Source organism: Notechis scutatus, chromosome 6 (genome assembly GCF_049901735.1).
Source record: "Notechis scutatus isolate UNSWTSFEM ecotype Mainland chromosome 6, rNotScu1.2, whole genome shotgun sequence".
Lineage (NCBI taxonomy): Eukaryota > Metazoa > Chordata > Lepidosauria > Squamata > Elapidae > Notechis > Notechis scutatus.
In genome coordinates, this window is record NC_142014.1 from 51,328,894 (window position 1) to 51,352,402 (window position 23,509).

Sequence of the window (23,509 nt, forward strand, 5' to 3'; positions counted from 1 at the left end):
CTTCAGCAACAGTGTGGTCAATGTCTGGAATACTCTACCTGACTCTGTGGTTTCTTCCCCAAACCCCAAAAACTTTAACCTTATACTGTCTACTATTGACCTCACCCCTTTCCTAAGAGGTCTGTAGGGGGCGTGCATAAGCACACCAATGTGCCTACCGTCCCTGTCCTATTGTTTCTTTTATTTTTCTTATATGTACCCATTTCATGTATTCATAACTATGTATATACTTATACCTATTATCTTGTAAGCAATTGACAAATCAAATAAATAAATAAATAAAATAAATAAAGTATGTCATCAACAGATTTTTTTTTTGCTCCAAATATTTCATTATCTGAAAACCATCCCAGATCCTGTTAGGATGATGATGCTTTTTATATGGCTTTTCACAACATCATACAGCATCTTGAATTTCCAAAGACCTATGTAAGGGTCCACTTTGTAGACTTCAGCTCAGCATTTAATACCATCATTCCAGACATTCTTTTAACTAAACTAAATCAGCTAGCTGTACCTGACCACACTTGTAAATGGATCATAAGCTTCCTAACAGATAGGAAGCAGCAAAGTAAAAGTACTGTTAAAGTACTGAAGTTTTCAGATAATACAACAGTGATTGGTCTCATTCCAGACAACGATGAATCTGCATACAGACACGGGGTGTTGTTGTTGTTGTTGTTGTTGTTGTTGTTGTTGAACAACTAGCCTAGTGGTGTGACTGGAACAATCTTGAACTAAACACACTCAAAACCGTAGAAACGGTGGTAAATTTTAGGAGAAAACCTCCTATACTACTGCCTCTTACAATACTTGACAACACAGTATCAACAGTAGAGACCTTCAAGTTTCTAGGTTCTACCATATCTCAAAACTTAAAATGGACATCATCAAAAATGTCATCAAAAAAGCACAACAAAGAATGTTCTTTCTGCACCAACTCAGAAAGCTCAAACTGGCCAAGGAGCTGCTGATTCAGTTTTACAGAAGAATTATTGAGTCTGTCATCTGCACCTCTATTAACTGTCTGGTTTGGTTTTGCAACCAAACAAGACAGACACAGACTTCAACGGATAATTAGAACTGCAGAAAAAACAATTGCTACCAACCAACCAACCTTCAATTAAGGACCTGTATATACTGCACAAGTGAAAAAGAGGGCTATTGAAAATATCTGCAGACCCCTCACATCCTGGACAAAAAATGTTTCTCATCCTTCCTATTACCTATCTCCTTCCACTTATGACTATAACCTTTTTGCTTGTATCTCTACGATTTATATTGTTTCATTTGTTTCCTAGTATGATTTGACTGCTTATTTATTAGTAACCTATGACTATCAGTGTGTTGTATCTTATGATTCTTGATGAATGTATTTTTCTTCTTCTTATATACACTGGGAGCATATGCACCAAAGACAAATTCCTTGTGTGTCAAATCACACTTGGCCAATAAAGAATTCTATTCTATTCTATTCTATTCTATTCTATTCTATTCTATTCTATTCTATTCTATTCTATTCTATTCTAATTTCATGATCAATATAGAGTGTAATCGTAATAACAGAGTTTATTCATTGGAACCAGATTTCAGACTTTTTTAAACTTAATACTGCAGGCATAAAAGATGTAACATTGTTATAAATATTTACAATACATTTGCTAATGCAACAGTAATTGGGACCAGAAACTCCATTGCTAAGTAATGCAGTTACATGGCATGATGTTTCATAACTGTAGTTCCAGCAGTCCCAGTCGCCATCATTTGGTGAAGACTACCCAGATGTAGCATAAGTGGGGACCTTACAATCTCCTGCCAACTTCCCCACTGACTTTGCTTATTGGCAGCTGGCAGTGAAGGCTACAAATCATGATCACATTACCACTGAACAAAAACACATCAAAGTTCTAGCTGTTGCAGTGCATCAGCAGTCTTGTGAACAAAGTTCAAACACTTGATAAACAATGCGCACTTGTGACTGCTTGCAGCATCCTACAGTCCTGTGATAGCCATTGCCAACATTCTGGTTTTCCACAATAAAAGTCAATGGGGAAGGCAGAGGAAATATTACCAGTCACTCAGGTAAGTCTTCCCACCAGCCTTTCACATTCACATACTGCCACCCTTCTTCCCTCTGCACCCACTTGTGCCCTCCTTCTCTAGTCTCCCTGTGTTCATGCATAGGCATCCACCCACCATTGACCTCCATCTGCCTCCACAGGCTCATACACAAGACACGTGGCCACCAGCACCTTCCTTCCCTATGGCTCCCTGCATTTGCATACAGGTACATGCCCCCCACCCTCTTTCCCAGCCTCTCTGAGTTCACCCAGCCTGACTGGGCCTACCCTCCCACACTCCTTGTCTGAGACTCCCTCCCTCCTTCTCACTTAATGACCCATATGTTTTTTTGGTTACGATGACAAATGAGACGACCCAGAGTGTCATTGTTAGTGAGGCAGTCACATGATATTGTGCTTTACAACCACATCACTCAGTAATGGCAATTCTGGTCATAAACGCTGTTGAAATTAAAGGACTACCTGTAAAATATGCTATAATCATTTTAGTCATTTAAAACATTCACCTGTTTTTCTATTAATAATACAATATTATTTAGAAAAGAGGAAATTACTACTTACATGTGGGAGTGAGAGCAAACAGCGGCTGTTACATTCATAAGCTTCCTTGTGTCTTCCTAGCTCACTTAAGCAGTGGGCCTTCCGAAAGAGAGCACGGATGTTCTCCTTGTTGAATCCCAGAGCCTTCTCACTATCTTCTAAAGCTTTTTCATATAAACCCTTTTAGATAATCAATAAATGTGATCATGAGAACTTTAACACAAACAGAACTCTCATATGTCCTACCCCCCCCCAAAAAAAGTGAATTAATTCACTATTCTTATGGACTCTTGGTAAGGGGAAAAGGAGCAAAGAAAATCCTAAATAGATGAGGGTTCTATCAGAAGCATCTAACAATATGGCTTTCAGGTAGGGAACTCCCAGCTGATGTCACTGTGAGACTGGACACAAAGAGTGGGTCTCCGCACTCCCATGCCAAATTCTCCCCATTGGTAGGCTCCAAAAGGAGCCAAAGCCGCCCTGTAGGGGCGGCAAAGCAAAGAGGGGCGGCCTAGGAGACCACAGAGAGTTGCAACTCTTCTGCTGGACCCAAGGTTTTCCTTCCCTCTCAACCACGATGAGGAGAAAAGGCAGTCTAAAGATGGCTGCCACAAAGTTGGGGCAGCCAAGGAACACCTAAGACTGGTGCTGGAGTGGAGTTAGTGAACAGTGTCTGCAACTGGGTGAGATGATTCTTTTCTATTTAAAACTTAACCCCCAAAAGGAAAAAAAAATCCAGGAAAAGAGAGGCTCACAACTATTTGCTAAAGCAGTGACCAAGCACTTTGAGAAAAACTTCAGAATTGAAAGAAAAAAATCAAGGGGAGAAAAGCCAAAAAAAAAAAAAAAAAAACACCCTGTTAAAAATACATAAAATTGGACTTTTAAACTGAGCAGGTGTTGTTTTGGAAAGGCTTTTTAAAAATATTGGAATTAAAACTAAAAAACTAACTTTGTTTCTAAATGTTGACTTATTATTTGACTAAACCTAGTTAACATTGAAATCTAAACTGAGAGTGCCATCTGCTGATGAAAGGAAAGTATAACATATTCTTAAATCCTAGAAAATTTTGACAAGGATATGTTTTATGCATCTAGGACATGACTACGGGAGATTTAAATAAGATAATAAGGAAGATATCTTCATTAAAGACATCCCTGAATGGCATAATACAAGACTGAATGCATAAAGGGGATTTAAGGAGGTTCTGGAAAGCTTCTGGGACTATCTAAAGGAACAGATTGATTAACTATGGAATACAAAATTTGTGAACATTGAATTTTTTGGGGGGAGTGACTTTAAGCTTGAATATATCGTTTTTGGATCACTGGACAAGAGCGGGACTTATTAAAATAAGACAAGATGCTCCATCAGGAGGAATTAAGTGGAACTTGGGAAGAAATGGCATCAATGTTTCAAAGCATCAAGGACATTCTGATAAGAAACCACAAGGAGATTAAGAGCTTAATGCACGGCATAGACAAAAAAACTGGTAGATATTATACAATGGACAATGAGTGACCAAGATGCCCAGGAAAAGGAGGAGCCAGTTGAAAGAGCAGATGAAAAAGCAGAACAGATTAACCAGCAAACAAAACAAGACGATAAGGAGACAATAACAAAAACAACAATGACTGATGAAATCAAGGGGAAAACATTTTAGGAGATTTAAAAAGGGAACTGTAGATGTAGGAAGACATTTTTGAAAGGGAGATACGGGCATGGGTAGATATTTTAAAAGCTAGACAATGGAAAAGGGCAGAGATGGGAGAAATGTTTAAAATAAATAGTCAAGACGTAGATGCAGATAGAAATAAAGATCCAAGAGAGAATATGGGAGGCAAGTTAAAAAACGAACAATTAAAGCTTTAAAGCAAAAAAGAGATGACGGATAGAAAGGATTTGTTTTTAAATATAATGGTGAAATGATTAAAAGTTAGAATAGGGATAGAAATAAGACGGGGGGATATTAGTATATACATTTTTATACAATAAGACAAAACTAATGATAAAAGAGAAGATTAGAAATTGAAAGATGGTATTATTATGTATGTTTAAACAATATTGTGTTTGGCATTGGAATAACTTATTGAAACATTAAATAACTAAATAATGAAACTCTATAATTTAATACAAATATGTGTATTAACACTAGCACTACATAAGCTTGAGTAATGTAACAAATATGATTAATATAGCTATTTTTATTTGTACTAAAATGTATGGCACCCAGGTGCCACACTGTTCACACATTGATGTGGATATATTACAAAATAAAATAAAAAACTTGAAACCAGGTAATAGACAGTAATTGATAGTATGTCTATGGAGATTCTCAGTCATCTAGGTCATGGTTTTCCCAAAGGTGCTTTTTCAAGAGGCAACTGGACTTTCTTGTTTTTCTTTGAAGACGTTTCACATCTCATCAAAAAACTTTTTCAGCTCTGACTGGATAGTGGAGAATGGAAGGATTTATATTCCTTGCAGACAGCTGGTCATTTGCATTCTTTTAGAAACTAGTTTTTTTCTGGAAATCCATTCTTACTCCTGCACCGTTTGATGGGTGTTCATCCCGAAGTACATAGCTAAATATCAATGGAGATTCTCAGTCATCCAGGTCATGGTTGTCCCATTGCCTCCTGAAAAACACCTTTGGGATAGCCATGACCTGGATGACTGAGAACTCCATAGACATTTAGCTAGGCACTTTGGGATGAACATCCTTCAAATTGTGAGGGAGTATGAACAGATTTCCAGAAAAATTGCAGACTGCAGGAACCATTTGTGCTTCAGTTTGAGATGCAAACAACACCAACTCATCCCAACAGCCTGTGCCTGTCTTCAACAGGAAAGGGACACAGGGCAGAAAACATCCTGCAGCCAAGAAGGCTCCACACCCATTTGCACTACTCAGGTGACCCTGAGGACATAGATAAACTTCCAAGTGACCTCAAGGTCTCTCTAAAAGAATGCACATGACAGCTGTCTGCAATAAATATAAATCCTTCCATTCCCCACTATCCTGTCAGAGCTGAAGAGTTTCATGGATGAGAAGTGAAAAGTCTTCAAAGAAAACAAGAAAGCCCAGTTGCCTCCTGGAAAAGCAGCTTTGGCTTTTCAAAATATTGAAAAGAAATGTGAAAGATTTATAAGGAAATTTATACCAGTTATCAGAATGAATTTGAATAATTATTTTGCTTATTAATAGTAAATAATTAAATAAGATAAAACTGTATGACTATCCAATAGTATGCTTATTAACAGTTAAGTAATAATGAAGAAGGGAGGGAAACATTTCAACTGTTCTCAAAGATTGATAGATATTGAAAAGAAACGTGAAAGATTTACAAGGTTCATACCAGTACTAGAATGATTTTGAATAACTATTTTGTTTACTAATGTTTATATATATATATTGTTTTTGCTGTTTTTAGAATTTTTCTTTTTATATTTTCAAGGGGAAGTACCAAGCAGAGTCTGAATGATGAGCTCTACATGATATAAAATAGGTATTAGAAATTTGAATGTTATAATTTTAGAATGCACAAATTCAATGTTTAATGAGATTTCATATGACAATAACAATAAGATTTAAAGGTGTTGCACTTCGATTGGCAATCATAGGGGGAATTTTGCTTCTTAAGAATGTTGGAAGAGAACATATGAAATTGCAAACAAGGCAGACGAAAGTATAAGTACAATGAATAAAAAGATATAGAAATTTAGGTAAAATAAATACAACTGAATAAGAAGAAAATGAGATAACCATAAAAGAAAATTAAGAGAAGTAAAGGGAGAAATAGTGAGAAGTTGAAAAAAGAGTAATAAGATATGAAGTTGAATACATAAGATGAATATGCATATGAAATTGTGTCTGTATGGAAATATGATAACCCGGAACGATGCTGTACTCAAATAAGATGTTTTATTTGTTTTGTTAAAACTCAATAAAACTTTATTAAAAAAAGAAAGAAAAGAAAAGCAGCTTTGGCATACTAGCTGTATATTTCTCTCACAAACACAGTACAGTACATGTAAGTACATGTAGTCCTCGACTGATGACAACTGAGCCCAAAATTGCTGTTGGTAAGCGAGACAATTGCAAAGTGAGTTTTGTCCTATTTTATGACCTTTCTTGCCACAGTTGTTAAGTGAATCACTGCAGTTGTTAAGTTAGTAACTTGGTCATTAAGTAAATCCGGCTTCCCCATTTACTTTGCTGGTCAGAAGGTTGCAATAGGTGAACACATGACACGGCAACACTGTTCATAAATAAGAACCAGTGGCCAAACATCCGAATTTTGATTATGTGATCATGGGGATGCTGTAACAGTTAAGTGTAAAAAATGGTCAAAAGCCACTTTTTGGATTGCCATTATTAACTTCAAATGATCACTAAATGAATGGTTGTAAGTCGAGGTCTGTATAGACCTTCCATCTTACAAAGACCCAAGAGAAAAATTTACGATGTCACCTTGCCATTTGCTTTGATCAAATTATCTTCCTCTTTGCTTTCAAGTTTTGTGGCTTTGACTATGAATGTGCAAAAGTGGCCTCCCCTTCTTCTATCTTCTAAAGGTCCAAATCATGCATGCACTAATTTTCTCTGTGACATTCTATGGATGTGAAAGTTGGATTTATCAAGTTATTAAGTACCCCTTGCTTACCGACCACTCATTCAGTGACCACTTGATGTACATAATTTGTCCTCAAAATTACAGCTTCTGCAGCTACCCTGTGGTCATGCGATTATACTTTGGACACTTGTTAATGGGTACACATTTGCAATGTTTGCAGAGTCTCAGGGTCACCTGATTGCCATTTGCAATCTTCACTGTTTCTGACAAGCAGTCAATGGGGAAATTGAGAGGAAGTCACAAATCAGTCACGTGATATTGCACTTAATGATCCACAGTGATTCACTTAATAACCACAACTAGAACTGACAAACTGATGTTGTAAGTCAGGTGCAGTCACGTGACATTTTATTTTATAATGGTGTTGCTTAGTATCAGAGTTGATGGTTCCAATTGCAGTCAGTAAGCCACAAGTATCTGTGACACAGATATATGACAGTCAAAGGGGTACTCACCATAGCAAAATAGCAGGCAGCTCGATTGACATGTAGTTTGCATAAAAGATCTGCAGGAATGTTCACTTCATCGGAAGCTGCATATTCAGACACATTCAACCCTTCAACATACTGCACCAGTGCCAATTTATAATCCTTCTCTCTGAATAAATCATTGCCCTCTGCAAGTAAGTTTTGCACCAATTTTTGTAAAAAAGCCTATAGGGAAGAATGTGAAGAGTAGGACTCAAAACTTAATAATTACTTTCAATCTTTCACTTATGGTTCCCTCCACAACATTTTAACATATTATTCTTTGCAGTAATGGCTCAATAGCACTAAATAATAAATTATACTATTAAAGTCTGTTGTAGATCTATCTTTTTTTTTTAACATGATGCTTTTATTACACAATAAAGACCAGATGTAACAAATCCTAATTTTTAATATGGCACACTACTGCTATTAAAATCATTTCATAAACCATCTACATCCTGAGAGATATGATTAGACAGAAATCACTTTGGTTGTTCAAAAAGCCTCTTGATTTATTTATTTTTAAAAACATGGTACAGTGGTTGAAAACTAGTTGATATACATGTCACTTGAACCTCAGGGCCATTAGGAAAATGGGTTCCTCTAACAAACAAATTTCTGACTTAAAAACTGGCGTATTTTGCTTGACTGATTGAAGCACCGAGCAGTCTCCATACTGCATATCGGGGTGTCAAACTCAAGTCATCACGGTGGCGTCACATGACATATTGGGACTTTTTCCCCCTTCGCTAAACCAGGCGTGGGCATGGCCAACACGTGACGCATCCAGCCTGTGGGCCTTGAGCTTGACAGCCCTGCTGATTTGATACTGGGTTTCAATTGATACTGGGTTTCAATTATTCTTCACGTTTTATAAAAGGATGAGGACAGTGGCTTAAGAGAAAGAAAAAAACAAGGGGCAGGAATACATAGGGTCTGCCTAACAATATTCAAACAGAAGGCCCAGGTGAAGCCATCTTCTCTGCATTGAGCATTCAGCTTCTAACATATACTGAACTCAATGTTTTCTTCAACCGATAGGAACTTGTTTGCTTTAGTTGACTGATCTGATTTTTCAAAATACTGGCTGTTTGATAGCTGTCTTATTTTCCAAATATAATAGTCTTACCCAGTGACCCCCAACCTTTTGAGCACCAGGGACCAGTTCCATGGAGAGAGGTTTTTCCATGGACTGGAGGGGGTCTTGTTTCATGTGCTGCCCACCGATGGGGCTTCACTTGTTTCCATGGCCCAGTTTCTGGCATGTTGCAGACCAGTGCCGGTCCATGGACTGGGGGTTAACCCTAATCCTACAACCATTTGAAGTTACAATGGTGTTGAACAAATCGTAGTTATGACAAATTCTTGGAACTCCAGCTCTCCTAGCACTCCTTCATCCCACATCGCAATCTGGTGCTTGGCAATCAGCTTGCACTTACCACCATGGTTACAACCACCATCATTTGTGACCTTTCCTGCTGGATTGCCGTCACTTTAAAACCATATCACTTTGTAATGGAAATTCCAGTCCCAATTGCCATTCTAAGTCGAGGGTTGGTTGTATTTAAAGTGGCATCATTGGTTTAAAAATGGAAATTCTCATTAAAATCATCCAATAGAAGAGAATATGTGTAGCTCAGGGATGAATCAAGCAGAAAATCTAATCAAGAAGCCAGCACTGGCAGGGCAAGCTACTGTATATAAGCACGGAACAAACCTGACGCTCACTAGCATTGAAGTTATTTAATCAGGTAACAAAACACTGCAAGCAAACAACTAAGATCAAACAGCACCAAAGATTCCACATTAAAACCATCTTCATTCTGATCTTTTTCATTTCAGGGATGGGCACAATAATTGTTACATTCTAAATTGCTGACTTTGAATAGGAAGATCCAAAGCTTCCTTTTCTATTTTTCGTACTAGGCTGAATGAAAAAAATCCTTGTCAGAAAAGTCAACAATTCTCAGTTCAGGTAAGCCAGAGGATCCAATCCAGTTAATAATAACTTAACCTAAACAGCAAGAAATTCTTAGTATCTGCCTCTATATTTTAATGCTTCTTCCTGAGAGGTCTAGACACTCTTTTCTCTGCTGTATTTCCAAAAATGCAAAAACTTTTCTTCAGTAGGGCCATCTCATTACTGATCCTACACTTCATATCTGCTTCACTACTGTGTATTTTTTGTTCTGCAGTTAAGATTGTTGTGTTTAACAGTATATTTTAATTCATTGTTATTTCTGTAGATGTTGTAATAATGAGTAAACCTGAATAAAATATTTATAATAAATAAAATATACAAACATGGTCTCCTGTAAAAATAAAGTGCAAGGCCAGTTTGGAGATTATTTTTATGATAATCAAAAACTGTAAAATGTTATAAATAAACACAACTTTCCTTAGTGAAACACTGCTGAAGATTCAGATAGAGCTGAGGATTGCTGATTTTTCCATATAAAACTATGCTCACCTAACCACTCTAGAAAACTAATACTATTCTTCTGTTCCCCAACATTATCTATGACAACAGGTTAAGTTGAATTTACACAATACCATTAAATACTTTAAAATAAGAATGTGAAATCTTAAAATTACCTCATAATCTTCTTGGCTTAAAGGTAATGTAGACCTAGAATGAAGAATGAATGAAACAGTTAAGAAAGAGTAAAACAGTCATGAAATGTGTACATCGATCTAACATGCATAAAGACATGTTTATTACATGTATAATTTAATCAGAGATAGGAAATTTCCACAGTAAAATAGATATCCCAGTTTTCCAGAAGGACAGTATTATTAGGTACCAACATTATAGGCTGACTGATACATTGGTGTTTGTCTAGAACTTTGAGCAATTTTAATAGGAAAAAAATTCAGTAAACTCTCCCCAAATGGAAGAAGGAAAATTTGTGGCTAGTATCCATGGCCCACATGTATAGGAAAGTTTGTATGACAAAGTTCAACTCCTCTGTACTGGAAAATTATAGTCATATAAAGCTGAAGCCAACAAAAATTAAATATAAGCCTTAAACTCTCAATTTGATAACTTTCCTAAAAAGTCAATCAATAGAATAAATCAGCAGAAGAATATCACCTCAAATTTACAGATTGAATTAACAAAAGAAAAAGATAAATAAAAATCTAAGAAGTAATATTCTTCCTTGGTCTCAGACATTCTCCTTTAGAAGTATGTTAATTAAAATACATTGATGGAAGTCTAATATTTCTAGGTTCCAAATTCCACAAGGGTAATATGTTTAAATTAGGTCATATAGATCCAACAAGTAACTTCTTGGGCACTGCCATATTTTTACACTGATGCAACCATAATGTAATTGGATTCTTGTTTGGATATTTGCTGATATGTTGAGCAAAGTAGAATGTTATATTACAAATAAGTGAAAACAGAAACACCGCCACAAAATATGGTTACTTACTGGATGAACTGAAGACCTTTCTCTATCTCTTCTTTTCTTTTTTGTCTTTCCATTGCATCACTACAATAGTAAAAAGAATGTTTTAATATTTTACAGTTGTACAAATCTATTCAGTTCAAATTTTAACATGGACACAACACTATTATATTTCTTTCCCAAATACGTTAATATTTAATATTTTCTTTCCATCCTCAAATAAATAAAAAATGTAAGCACTTAGCAATATATTATCTGTAAATTGTGAGTAAATAAATTCCAACAACTTCCCTTCCTAAAAATACAGAAAAAGTGAAAGCTTATTTCATTATGCTTACTTCATTATGCTTCTCAAAAGTTTATACAAGATTTCTAAGGAGAGCAGAGGAATAGAAAGAAAAAAATTCAATAACTTTTAACCTTTCTCAACACCCTGGAAATCCTTGGAATTATTCTAAAGACTCTATATGACTTTAAGAGAAATTTACATGTAAGACAAATGTTTAAATAATTGTAGTGACGATTAAGGAAGTATGAAATCTATTGGTGAGCAGACTACAGGTAGTCTTCCACTTATGACCACAATTGTGCTCCAAATTTCTGTTGCTAAGCAAGACAGTTATTAAGATAATTTTGCCTCACTTAATGGCCTTTCTTGTCATAGTTGTTAAGTGAATCACTGCAATTGTTTAGTAACATGGTTGTTAAGTGAATCTGGTTTCTCCATGGACTTTGTCAGAAGGCCTCAAATAGAACAGAACAACGGAGTTGGAAGGGACCTTGGAGGTCTTCTAGTCCAACCCCCAGCTCAGGCAAAAAACCCTATACTATTTCAGACAAACGGTTGTCCAATCTCTTGTTTAAAACTTCCAATATTAGAGCATTCACAATTTCTGGAGGCAGATTGTTCCATTGATTAATTGTTCTGTCAGGAAATTTTTCCTTTGTTCTAGGTTGCTTCTCTCCTTCATTAGCTTCTTGTCCTGCTTTCAGGTACTTTGGTTACTAGCTTGACTCTATCTTCTTTGTGGTAGCCCCTGAGATATTGGAACACAGCTATTATGTCACCCCCAGTCCTTCTTTTCATTAAACTAGACATATCCAATTCCAGCATCTTTAGGTTTTAGCCTCTAGTCCCCTAATCATCTTTGTTGTTCTTCTCTGCACTCTTTCTAGAGTCTCAACATCTTTTTTACATCGTGGCAATCAAAACTGGATGCCGTATTTCAAGTGTGGCCTTACCAAGGCATTATAAAGTGGGATTAACACTTGACATGACTTTGATTCTATCTATCCCTGTGTTGGCTTATTTGGCAGCTGCAGCACACTGCTGGCTCATATTTAAGTGATTGTCCACTAGGACTCCAAGATCCCTCTCACAGTTACTACTATTGAGTCAGGTACCACCTATACTATACCTGTGCACTTGGTTTTTCTTGTCTAAATGTAAAACCTTACTTTTCCCATTACTGAATTACATTTTGTTGGATAGGGCCCAATATACAAGTCTTTTGAGATCCTTCTGAATCTTGAGCCTATCTTCTGGAGTGTTGGCTATTCCTGCCAATTTGGTGTTGTCTGCAAATTTGATGAGTTTTCCATCTATTCCTTCATCCAAATTATTGATGAAGATGTTGGAAGAGCACAGAGCCTTGGAGTAGCCCATTACATTGATAGCAATCAACAGACCTGTGCATTGTACAAGTTTACTGCTAGATCTCAATTTACAAATATTCTTTTAGTGACTGTTTGAAGTTACGATACTGAAAAAAGTGATAGGACAGGTTTTTACACAATTGTTGCAGCCATATCCCGATGGTCATGTGAACAAAATTCAGACACTTGGCAACTGGGTATGTAAAGTATATATGATGGTTGCAGTGTCCTGGGGCCAGATTAATTTAATAACCATGTTATTAGCCTAACAACTGCAGTGATTCACTTAACAGCTGTGGCAAGAAAGATTGTGAAATAGGGCAAAACTCAATAAGCATCTTGTTTAGCAATGGAAATTTTGGACTTAATTGTGGTCTTAAGTCGAGGACTACCTGCACAGTCTATTGTTCAAATTTTAAAAAAGTTATATCTTTGCTGCCTCCCAACTGGCCTTTAATGATACAGTCCGTTAATTAAAACTATGTACTTGAAAAATATTGTCAATGTTGTTTTTAAAAAACATTTAAAATCCTACTCTCAGCCCTGAAACCATTTTTAAGCTGGAGCCATTTTGGGTGCATCTTCAGGGCTACCACAGCAAGGCCGCTGTGAGAACCTAAAGTGGTAGATAGAGATAACTGGAGATATGTAGACAAAACAACATTCTTTCATGTGGGAGCCAAGGACACTCTACCAGGTGTTGGAGAGGCATGGATCAATGCCAGCCAGGATAGTGTCTGTGTCCTGGTTGGATCATGTGACAGACGTGTGACCTGAGGGAAAGAACTTTGGGGTTTGATTTGGGTGGGGAAAACCTTGAGTCCTTCAGAGTTGGGTTTTCCCCAGACGTGCCAATATGACATGCCTAATAAATCTATACTTTGAGGAACATGTTTGCCTTAGAATTTTGATTCTGTTGGGTGTGTTAACTGGAACCCTGACACTCAGAATGGTACCTTTCTACATGGTACCTTGTAAATAAAATATTTGTGTGGGTGTGTAAGATGTTTGCAAAGTAAACAAAAGTAAACTTTTATGGTACGACAAGGAGCAGAAAAAGAGGAAAAAAAATTTCAGAAGAAAAATCAGAATATAGTACAGAACTACCAGCTGAGGTTCTGATATTTCAAATTATAAAAATAGGAAAATCTATTCTTAATTGCCTTTGCTGCACTATAAAGTCTGAATGTTTCAATTACTCAGTTTTAAGTATAGGTTTGAAATCCTTATATAGCAGCTAATTCAAAGCACAGAACCAAATTGCGCATTTAACAGATTAACAGAAGGGAAGGGACCTTGTAGGTCATCTAGCCCAAACCACCACCACCACCCCCAAAGAGGAGACTCATTTCTGACAAATGGCAGTCCAATCTCTTCTTTAAAGCCTCCAGTGATGAAGCTCATTTGAACCATCCCTTCCTGTTCACCTTAATATTTTCTAACTATTATGTAAGAATGTTCTAATTTTGCCATAATATCCTTACCTATATTCAGCTTAATACTGTTATTAACTGCTTACATTAAATGCAAAGTATAATAATTGCCTTTATTACACCCTATCTGCTTTTCCACCTTTCCTGAATTCTTTTAATGTAAGCTTTAATGTAAGACTTTTAGACCAAAGGCCTATTTGCCATTTTTATAAGGTACTTACACTTTTCAGTTACACTTTTTAAAATCTGAAATTTACCAATCTGAAATTTAAAAAGCACTGGCTAAGAAAAATATTTCTATACAATAACTATGTTTGTATGCTATGTTCATTAATTCAACAGTTATATTTGCAAATTATATTTATATTCTTTCTCTTTGCATGCACATATACATCACATGGAGACAGAAGTAGGGGAAGATCAGGTTGAAAACCCTGAAAACTATATGGATGGATGATTAGTTTGCCTAATTCCCATTTTTTTAGCAATTTTAAGAATCTTAATTGCATATTAGAAAGATTAGAGGCTTTTTTTTTCAAATTTGGAGATTACTAAACTCCTAATAACAAACAATGGCAAGCCACATATGAGCTACAAGTCACAAATCACCTACCCCTCCAATATAATATTAAAGATGATACAGATGGTTAGCATTGTTTTGAAAAGTTGTGAAAAGTAGTGTAGTAACTTTTTTATTCAAATATTTTTGACAAAATATAACAAACTTTCACAATTTAGGCAAAGTTTACTTAAAATGAGCAAAAAACAGAATAATATAGATATCCCAAAGGCTTAAACAAACACTAGCCATACACTACTATAATATATCCCACCAACCTGGAAGTTATAATGCCTAATTTTGTTCCTGGCACTCACTCACTTTCCCCTAGTCATGCAGAATAAAATGCTGCATTCTCAGTAGCAATTTAAACACATTTGACATTCTACTATGCATTTTCCATAACATAACTTGCTTAACCTAATAAATTAATGCAACACGCACACATTAATGAATGAATTGTAGTTTGTTTATATTAACAAATATTAGGAAGCCTTTGGTATTCAGATTACAGCACAATATGTACAGTAACTGTTTTTCATTTTACATTACTTGGCTTCTTCAAACCGTTGTCCTTACTTTGCCCTCATTAAAAAACACGATTTTTAGTTCAAATTCCGCTGGAATAAAACCGTCCTACCCCTATTAATCCAAGGCCTCCAAGCCGCGGCCTCGCTTAGTTAAAGCGAACCGGCATTAGATATATCTCTATGGCGGAAGTAAATGGAAAAGACCCACAGTATTATTACAGGCACTCTCTTCTCAAACTCATAGCAAGCTGTCACGGTTATTTCCAAACTAAAATAGCCCCACGACGGGAGAAAGATGTTTGTGACATATAGAAAAAGATTTATACACTACACAGGAAACCATTTCCATGCTGTTACACGGGTAACTTTGCCAGATCCTGCAGAAGTAAAAGCTATCTTTAAGCAGGACCCACTCATACGCGTTGGCAGTTTTTCTTTCACTGAAATTGCAGGTAATTAATGTTTTTAGTAAAAAAAAAAAAAATCCCCTCGCCCAACCGGGTAGAAATAGTAGGAAGTCCCGATCGCTCCAAAAGGGCACTGGGTCCGCCATTCACTCCCAAATTCCTGCCAGCTCTCCGTTACCCCATCTCGTTCGGGAAAAATCGTCTTTACCAATTTGCTCCCAGCTGTGCTTTTAAAGAAAGACCGAGGCTTTTTGATTGGGGAAGATTTGGCTATATTTGCAATTACGATGTTTGTCACTGTTCTGCGAATCTATGTAATATTGCTGGAGGGGGCATTTCTCACATCTTTCTCCCTCCATCCTTTTTTTTTTAATTTCCTTACCAAAGAAAAAAATTAACCTACTCACCCCTTCTGCTTGGAAATTTTCACTATGGTTACTTGCCTTGATTAATGGTATGGTAGTACTAGAGGTATTATAAATAATTAGTCACTATTACTTCATTGCAGAAGGCAGCATTCTGATCCTAGAGCAGCTTCTGCTGCTGCCCCTGCTGTTCCCTCCATGTGCCTCTTCGTCTTTTTTACTTTCATTTCCAGGTCTCCCTAACACAGCCTTACCAGCCAGGCAAAATGCTTCCTTGGGATCCCTCCAGGTCCTAACGACCACCTGTTCCTCACCATAGGTACTCGATACACCCACCCACAGAGTACAACAGTATTAAAAAAAAATTCTAAAGCCTCCTTCAAATTGAACTTGACTCCAGCAACCCAGCTAATAAATCTATTACTGTATTTATTCCCAGACTTTTGAAATATCACACTTAAAACGTAGGAAATGAAAATATGTAGTGCTGGATTTGCAAAAAAACAACAACCCAGAAGATATATATTGGGGGGGAGAAACAGATCAATGGAATAAGCTAATTAATTCAGTGAGATTTCTCAGTAAACCAGCCTGAAATTCTATGCTACTTACTTTCAGGCATATACATTTGGAAGAATGTTTTTTATGTCAGATGCAGCTTTTCAAGGCAAGAGCCTCCCAAGCTGACAGACACCAATTTATAATACTGTCATCTAAACTGCAATTTGCAATAAAAAGTTGCAAAACAATGTTCTGTCAATTATAGGAGAAAGGTGACTTAAACTAAGTGTAAAGTGACCCAAATTAAAACTGAAGTTTGAACTAATCAGAATAAATCCTGGGGTCAAAGTGGGTAGTTTACTGAAGACACAGTGTCTGGCAACTAGGAAAAAAAAGTAAGTTCCATGTTAGAGATGAATAGCAGGATAAGAAACAAAGATGCTGCCATTATAACATCCATAATACATCAGCATCTGAAGTACAGTTTATGTCACCATCTTTGGAAGGAATAACAGAGTGAGAAAGATCAGAACATAATTGAATTATTAGAAGGCTTGGCTATTTTCTGTTCAAGTAAATATCAGGATGCTTAGGACTCTTTAACTTGAAAAATTCATGACAATAGACATGAATTGTTTAAAATCATACCCAGAGAATATGAACAGGAAGTTTTTTTTCCTTACTCGAAATACTAAGATACCCAGTAATTGAAAGGAGGCTTTGTGTAAATAAAAGAAGCAGTTCTTCACTTACCATATAATTAACCTGTGGAATTAATTACAAAAAATATAGTGATGTGGCTACTAATTTGGATAGCTTTAAAAGAGGAATGGATAACTTTATGGAGGTCAAATCTATCCAGGGCCATTAATCTTGAAAATTATGTAAATAGGAGCAACATAATTCCATACACTTGTAGGGGAACAATGACAGAAAAACTATGGCTGTTTTCTGCTTGTGAGTACCGTAATAGGAACTGGTTCGCCATTGTGAAAAACAAAATGTTTTTGAGTCTGTGTGATGTTCTTAAGTTCCTCAAAAGGCCATCTTTGTGTAATTATGGTCTGTGGCCATCTCTCTTGCATAAGATAAAATAAGTAACAGAAGTGCATCAAGATGTGATAACTTTTCAATTTATAGTCCGGTTGTGTATTTAAAAAAAACTAAAATCTGCAATGGTGAACTTGTTGAATTCAGAAAACTTTAATAATATGGAGCAGTGCCATTTTAAAAATTTGGATTTCTTCCTTTTTTACTTGGACCAAAATATAGCTACCCACTCCTTTTGAAATGGCTAATACATATGAAATTATCTCTTTAGCCAGAGGTCTTGCAGAATTCATCAAGAATGTTCTTTCTCTCCTACTTTTGCTATTGGAGATATTGCCATAACTATTGGCTTGGAAAATATTCTTACAGTAATTACTGTGAGCTGTTATTATATGTCAATAATGATTGAAAAGTACATGCATATACCAAACAGTTTTATATTTGTTAATTTACGTATCAGGTTATTCAGTTCATTGGAGTAAGATTGTTATATTTCTTTTAAGTTCTAACATATGAACATGTTGCGATATCACCCAATGATCCAATGATACCATACCTGCCAGGTAACGTGTAAAGCTATGATTGGTCAACATAGTCAGCCAGGTAACAAAACAACTAACAACAACGTGTAAAGCTATGATTGGTCAACATAGTCAGCCAGGTAACAAAACAACCAACAACATGTGTAAAGCTATGATTGGTCAACATAGGTATTACCTTATATGGTCAGTATGCCTTATATGGTCAGTTACCTTATATGGTCAACTATGCAAATACATAGCCTTATATGGTCAAATGTACCCAAAAGGAATGTTTCCTCATACACCCTAAACCCCACCCTAAACTTGCACAATAAAAGAGAGGAGCAAAGTTTGCTCGGGCTTCCTCTCCCCAAGGACATGCCTTTGTGTCTTTGTCATCATTGCATCTGCGAGAGAAGCCCGTCCGGGCAGTCGGTCCGGGCGTGGGCTGCCAGCTGACTCCCCATCCCTGCAGTGGGACCAGCAACGCATCAAACTGGTGACCCGACGTGATCGCTTCTACGATACGTCCCCTTCACAACGCGCCCTTTTCTAGGGAGGCGTTGCCCTGACTCCTGTACTACAACACCGGGCAACGGTAAAGCGCATTTGTAAGTATGGGCTCTCCAATTTCCAAAGTTCTGTCCAAGCATGTGGATGAACTTCATTTTTTAGTCAGGAAGGCCAATGCTCTGCAAAGAACTAATGGCATGACAGTCTTTCCTCTTTCAAGGAAAGCTATAATATCTTTCCTCCTCTATCTTCAAAAACATTGCCCAGCCTACTCCGAGGATGGCACTCTTAAACGCTCCACATGGGAGAAAATTGGGAAATGGATCCATCAACCTCCTCGGGCAGCGCCACATATTCTCTGTACCTGGAGAGCGCTCATGGCTGCGATCGACATTTTTTATCCTTCTGATTCAACTTCGAATCAACAGGATTCTCTCCCTCCTCCTCCTTTGCCTTCTAATTCCCCCCTGCTCTTTCAGCAGAAATTTCACCCACCTCTTCTTTGTCTTCAAATGCTCCCCCCTCCCCCCTCCCTCCTCCCCTTCAACAAAACCTTACATTCCTCTCATTCCTCCCCCTTAATTCCCCCTCTCCTCTTCCAGCAGAAATTTCACCCATCTCCTCTTCTCCCCCACTCCCTCCTCCCCTTCAACAAAAACCTTATATCCTGCCTTACATTCCTCGCATTCTCTTCTTCCCCTCCTCCCCCTCCCCTCCCTACAGCCTTTCAGCCTCAAAATCTTCCCTTACAAAACCTGACTCCATCCCCTCTAATACCCCTCCCCTTGCCCGTAACACCTTTCAGGAAGCTTTAGCTAATGGGAAGATTAATGCTGAAGATCTTTCTTGCTTCCCCATGATCCTTCAAGTCCCAGCGGCAGGAGGGGGAAATCCTGCCCCTCAGTATGTCCCTATGGAATGGGATCTCATGAAAGAACTCAAATTTGCCACTGCCAAATATGGCCTTAAGGCACCCTATGTTAGAGCCTTGTTAGAAAACATTTCTAATAATCATAATATTCTTTTCTCTGAATGGCAAATGATGGCTTCTATGCTCCTAACATCTCTGTTACAATTCACAATCTGTAACAAAGTCTTTTCGGTCTCTGACGTAGGTGTCCTCCGAACGGCTGAGTGGCGGACGATTGGCCTTTGGAAACTGCCCCAGCCATTGGGGACTGCCTACCTCCAACCCTTGGCTCTTCCATTACATACTAACCTGTGGGACCGTGATCTTATGTCTCAACTTAACACAAAACTCATTATTGATTAATGGAATCTTTTGCTAAAACTCTACCATGTGTTAACACTATGTAAATAATGTCTTGCTACCCTATTGTTCTGCTTTTCCACAATTTCTGGTGTACTTGAGAAGACAGGAGTGGGAAGCTAAGATTGTTTGTTGCATGTAGATTTGATGATAAAGGTGGAAGAAGGAAGTAGAGAGATGGTTTGTGGATGTGTTGTTTGGAGGAAGGAAAGAGGCTTTGAAGAGGCCTCTGGAGTTAGCTGAAGGGATTGATGTGACAATCTGGAAAGCTACAGGGAAATAGAGCTGGTAATGGCATCAATTCCCTTGCTAGAAATAGAAGAGAATAGGATTGGAAACCTGAGGAAAAGAGAAAGATGAGTTGGAAGAGGAAAGATGTGTGTGCAAATTGAGAAGGATGTGTGTGTCTGTGAATGCAATGAGGGAATTCTGGATGTTTGAAAAGTAAACTCTAAGAAAGCAGCAAGGAAAAAAGAAATGGGAGGGCGACCCCTAGTGGGCTGGCCTTTCCAGAGAACATAGATTGATTTCACCAAAATACTAGAGAAAGGGAGGGGCCATACCAGCCCATCGCTTTTCTGAGTAAAACTCTCTGTCTTTACCTTCTCAACCCACTCTGGTTCACTTCAGCTCGCTCTGCTTTGTATCAAGGGACGTCACCGAGCCAAGGCTTTGCTCGGTCATGATCTTCAAGCTATACACATTCCTTTCAAACTCTCTCAATGGGACCCCCTTTTTCAGGCGTCAGATGTATTGCAGGACGCTCTGGAGAATTGGATTGGTCCCATCTCTTGCCATCTCCCTTCTGACCCCGTTTACAGCTAATTAAAAACGGTACCTATTACCTTTTCCTCTCCAGTAGTTGCTTTTCCACTAATTCAAGCCATCACAGTTTTTACTGATGGCTCTAAAACTCATGGTGCTTGTGTCTGGTTCGATCAAACTACCTGGCACAAACAATTGACTAAGCCACAATCATCAGCACAGCAAGCTGAATTGGCTGCCTTCAACTTAGCCTTAGAGTCATTTCCCACTCAACCAATCAATATCATAACGGATAGTTTATATGTCTCCCAATTGGTTTTGCATATTTTTGAAGCATATCTGTCTCCTTCTCTACAACCATCATTAATGACACTGTTACTTCAACTGCAAACACTCATTCAATCCAGAGCGCACCCCCTATTCGTGGCCCACATACGCAGTCACCAGCAGCTTCCGGGTTTCCTTTCAGAAGGAAACCAGGTAGCTGATGCTGCTGTAAATTACTTCCTATCACTGTTAAGTCACCCCAACCTTCCCCTCTAACTGCAGGGGAAAGTCATAGTTACTTTCATCAAAACAAAAAGGCTCTGGTAAAACAATTTGGCATTTCTTTGGCAGAAGCGACAGCAATTATACAACAATGTCCCACATGTAGTCTTCAAGCAAAGAACTACCCCCAAGGTATCAACCCTAGAGGGACTGATGCTTGTGACACCTGGCAAATGGATGTCACGCAATTTCAGCCTTTTGCACCCTGGAAATACCTTCATGTGTCTGTTGACACCTATTCAGGGTTTATTATGGCCACCCCTCAAAGGGGAGAGGCGTCAAAGCATGTTATTAATCATTGTATTCGGACCTTCGTAGTGCTGGGATCGCCAAAAATTCTAAAAACAGATAATGGACCAGCCTATATCAGCTCTCAATTCTCTGAATTTTGCCATCATTGGTCCATTATCCATAAGTTTGGGATTCCATTCAACAGCCAAGCGCAAGCTATCGTGGAAAGAGGTAATCAAACCTTAAAATTGGCATTACAACGATACATGGGGTCAAAAGGCCTTAGAGGCCCCCCTAGCCTCCCGGCATTACAAAATGTTTTGAATGTTTGTCTGTATACACTTAACTTCCTCAATCTCACTGGCACCCCTCCCCTGTCTGCTGCATCTCGACATTTTACTAAACCACCTGTTCCCGCTTCGAGACCACTTGTTTATTATAGGCAATTGCCTGATCCTGCGTGGAAGGGACCTGCTGAGCTGATCACCTGGGGACGAGGCTACGCCGCTGTCCAACTCCTGAGCAGTACTCTGGATCCCTGCCAGGTGTGTTCGTCCCTACCACCGTGACCCCTCGCTCTCCACTTCCTCTCCAAAAGGCGCCTCCACTGACCAGGATGAAGATCCTCTTGCTTCTTTGCTGCTGCTTCCTTCCTGAAGTCATACTTTCATCATCTCATGACAACGCTCATCGCCCCTACAACATTACATGGACAATCAAGGACGCTTATGGACAAATACTCAGCTCCACAACTAACTACACTATGATTTTTTCCTATTTTCCTAAATTACATTTTGATTTTGCTGAAATGATTCTAGGTAAGATTGCCTACTCTCGTCTCACTGATGCCCCTACCCCTAGCCACAGTGTTGTTAAATACCATTACCTGTATGTATGCCCAGGACATATTGCTGATGCAGAACATATTTACACCTGTGGAGGAATTTCTGATTACTATTGTAAATCCTGGTCCTGTGTTTCAACTGGTTACATCTCTTGGACACCTCCTTTGAACAATGATCTCATCACACTTACCAGAACCACCCAGGATATACGATGTACGGCAGACAAAAACAAATGGTCCAAATGTAATCCAGTGACTGTCTCCTTTACGGCCGAAGGAAAGCAGTAACATTTGGGACACTGGGGCAAAGTGGGAGGTCGCATTTATGCCAGGTGGCCTGGATATCATTATGGGAATGTCTTCTATATACAACGCCATGTTCATGTTTCCCCATCCCTATCTATAGGACCCAATGCTAACCAAATCCAATCTGGATTTTTGAAACCCCTAACAAATGCCCAGAACCCACTGGTATCCCTCATTGCTTCTGCTCACGCATTATTGAATCACTCTCAAGATTCCTCCATTTCTCAGCACTGTTGGCTTTGCTTGTCTTCAAACCCCCCTTTTATGAAGCCATCGGCTCTTCCCAACCTATTTCCAATTCTACTTCTGATAATAATTGCCGATGGAGGAATAGCTCTCTCACTATCACGGCCATCACTGGTCAAGGTTGCTGTCTTGGCCACATACCTACTAATTATTCACAATACTGCCTTAATGCCACCCACAGACACAAATGTGAACTTTATCTACCCAAAGAAAGAACCGGCCTTTCAATTGGAGGTTACAACCAGGTATTCACCACATCTGGTGGCAATATCACAAAACGCCTCCAAGGCCAATTTTTTATTCCTGGAAATAACTCTGTTTGGGCTTGCTCTACAGGTTTAACTGCATGTGTCCACGGAGATGTATTATTAGCAAAAAAATCATTCTGTATTCAGGTCCAGCTGTTGCCAAAAATTGATGTATATGATTCTGAAGATTTTGTTTCCATTTTAGAACCTCAACAATACCACCTACGAGCTAAGCGAGAAGTTGTCACAGCTCTTACCTTATCTGTGCTGCTAGGTTTAGGTGCTACAGGTGCAGCAACAGGCATATCAGCTTTGGTTGTAAATGATAAAAGCATAACACAGTTAAGTGCCACCATAGATGAAGATCTTAGAA

The 23,509-nt window shown here is 38.2% G+C and overlaps 1 protein-coding gene across 7 annotated transcripts in view; it reads right to left on the bottom strand.

The window, feature by feature from the left end:
* ZC3H7B (zinc finger CCCH-type containing 7B) overlaps positions 1–23,509 on the bottom strand; it is a 60,268-nt gene that overhangs the window by 32,654 nt on the left and 4,105 nt on the right. For 3 of the 7 annotated variants that reach the window (XM_087968270.1, XM_087968267.1, XM_087968264.1), the window contains exons 2-5: positions 11,167–11,226; positions 10,325–10,358; positions 7,715–7,912; positions 2,643–2,801 (exon numbers count right to left, since the gene is read on the bottom strand). In XM_087968270.1, the coding sequence (XP_087824396.1) occupies positions 2,643–2,801; positions 7,715–7,912; positions 10,325–10,358; positions 11,167–11,219 (444 nt within the window). In that variant the 5' untranslated portion in view covers positions 11,220–11,226. Of the gene's footprint in view, positions 1–2,642; positions 2,802–7,714; positions 7,913–10,324; positions 10,359–11,166; positions 11,227–16,134; positions 16,363–23,509 lie in introns of those variants that run through there. The other 4 variants (XM_087968269.1, XM_087968265.1, XM_026694799.2 and 1 more) reach the window with 3 other exon arrangements.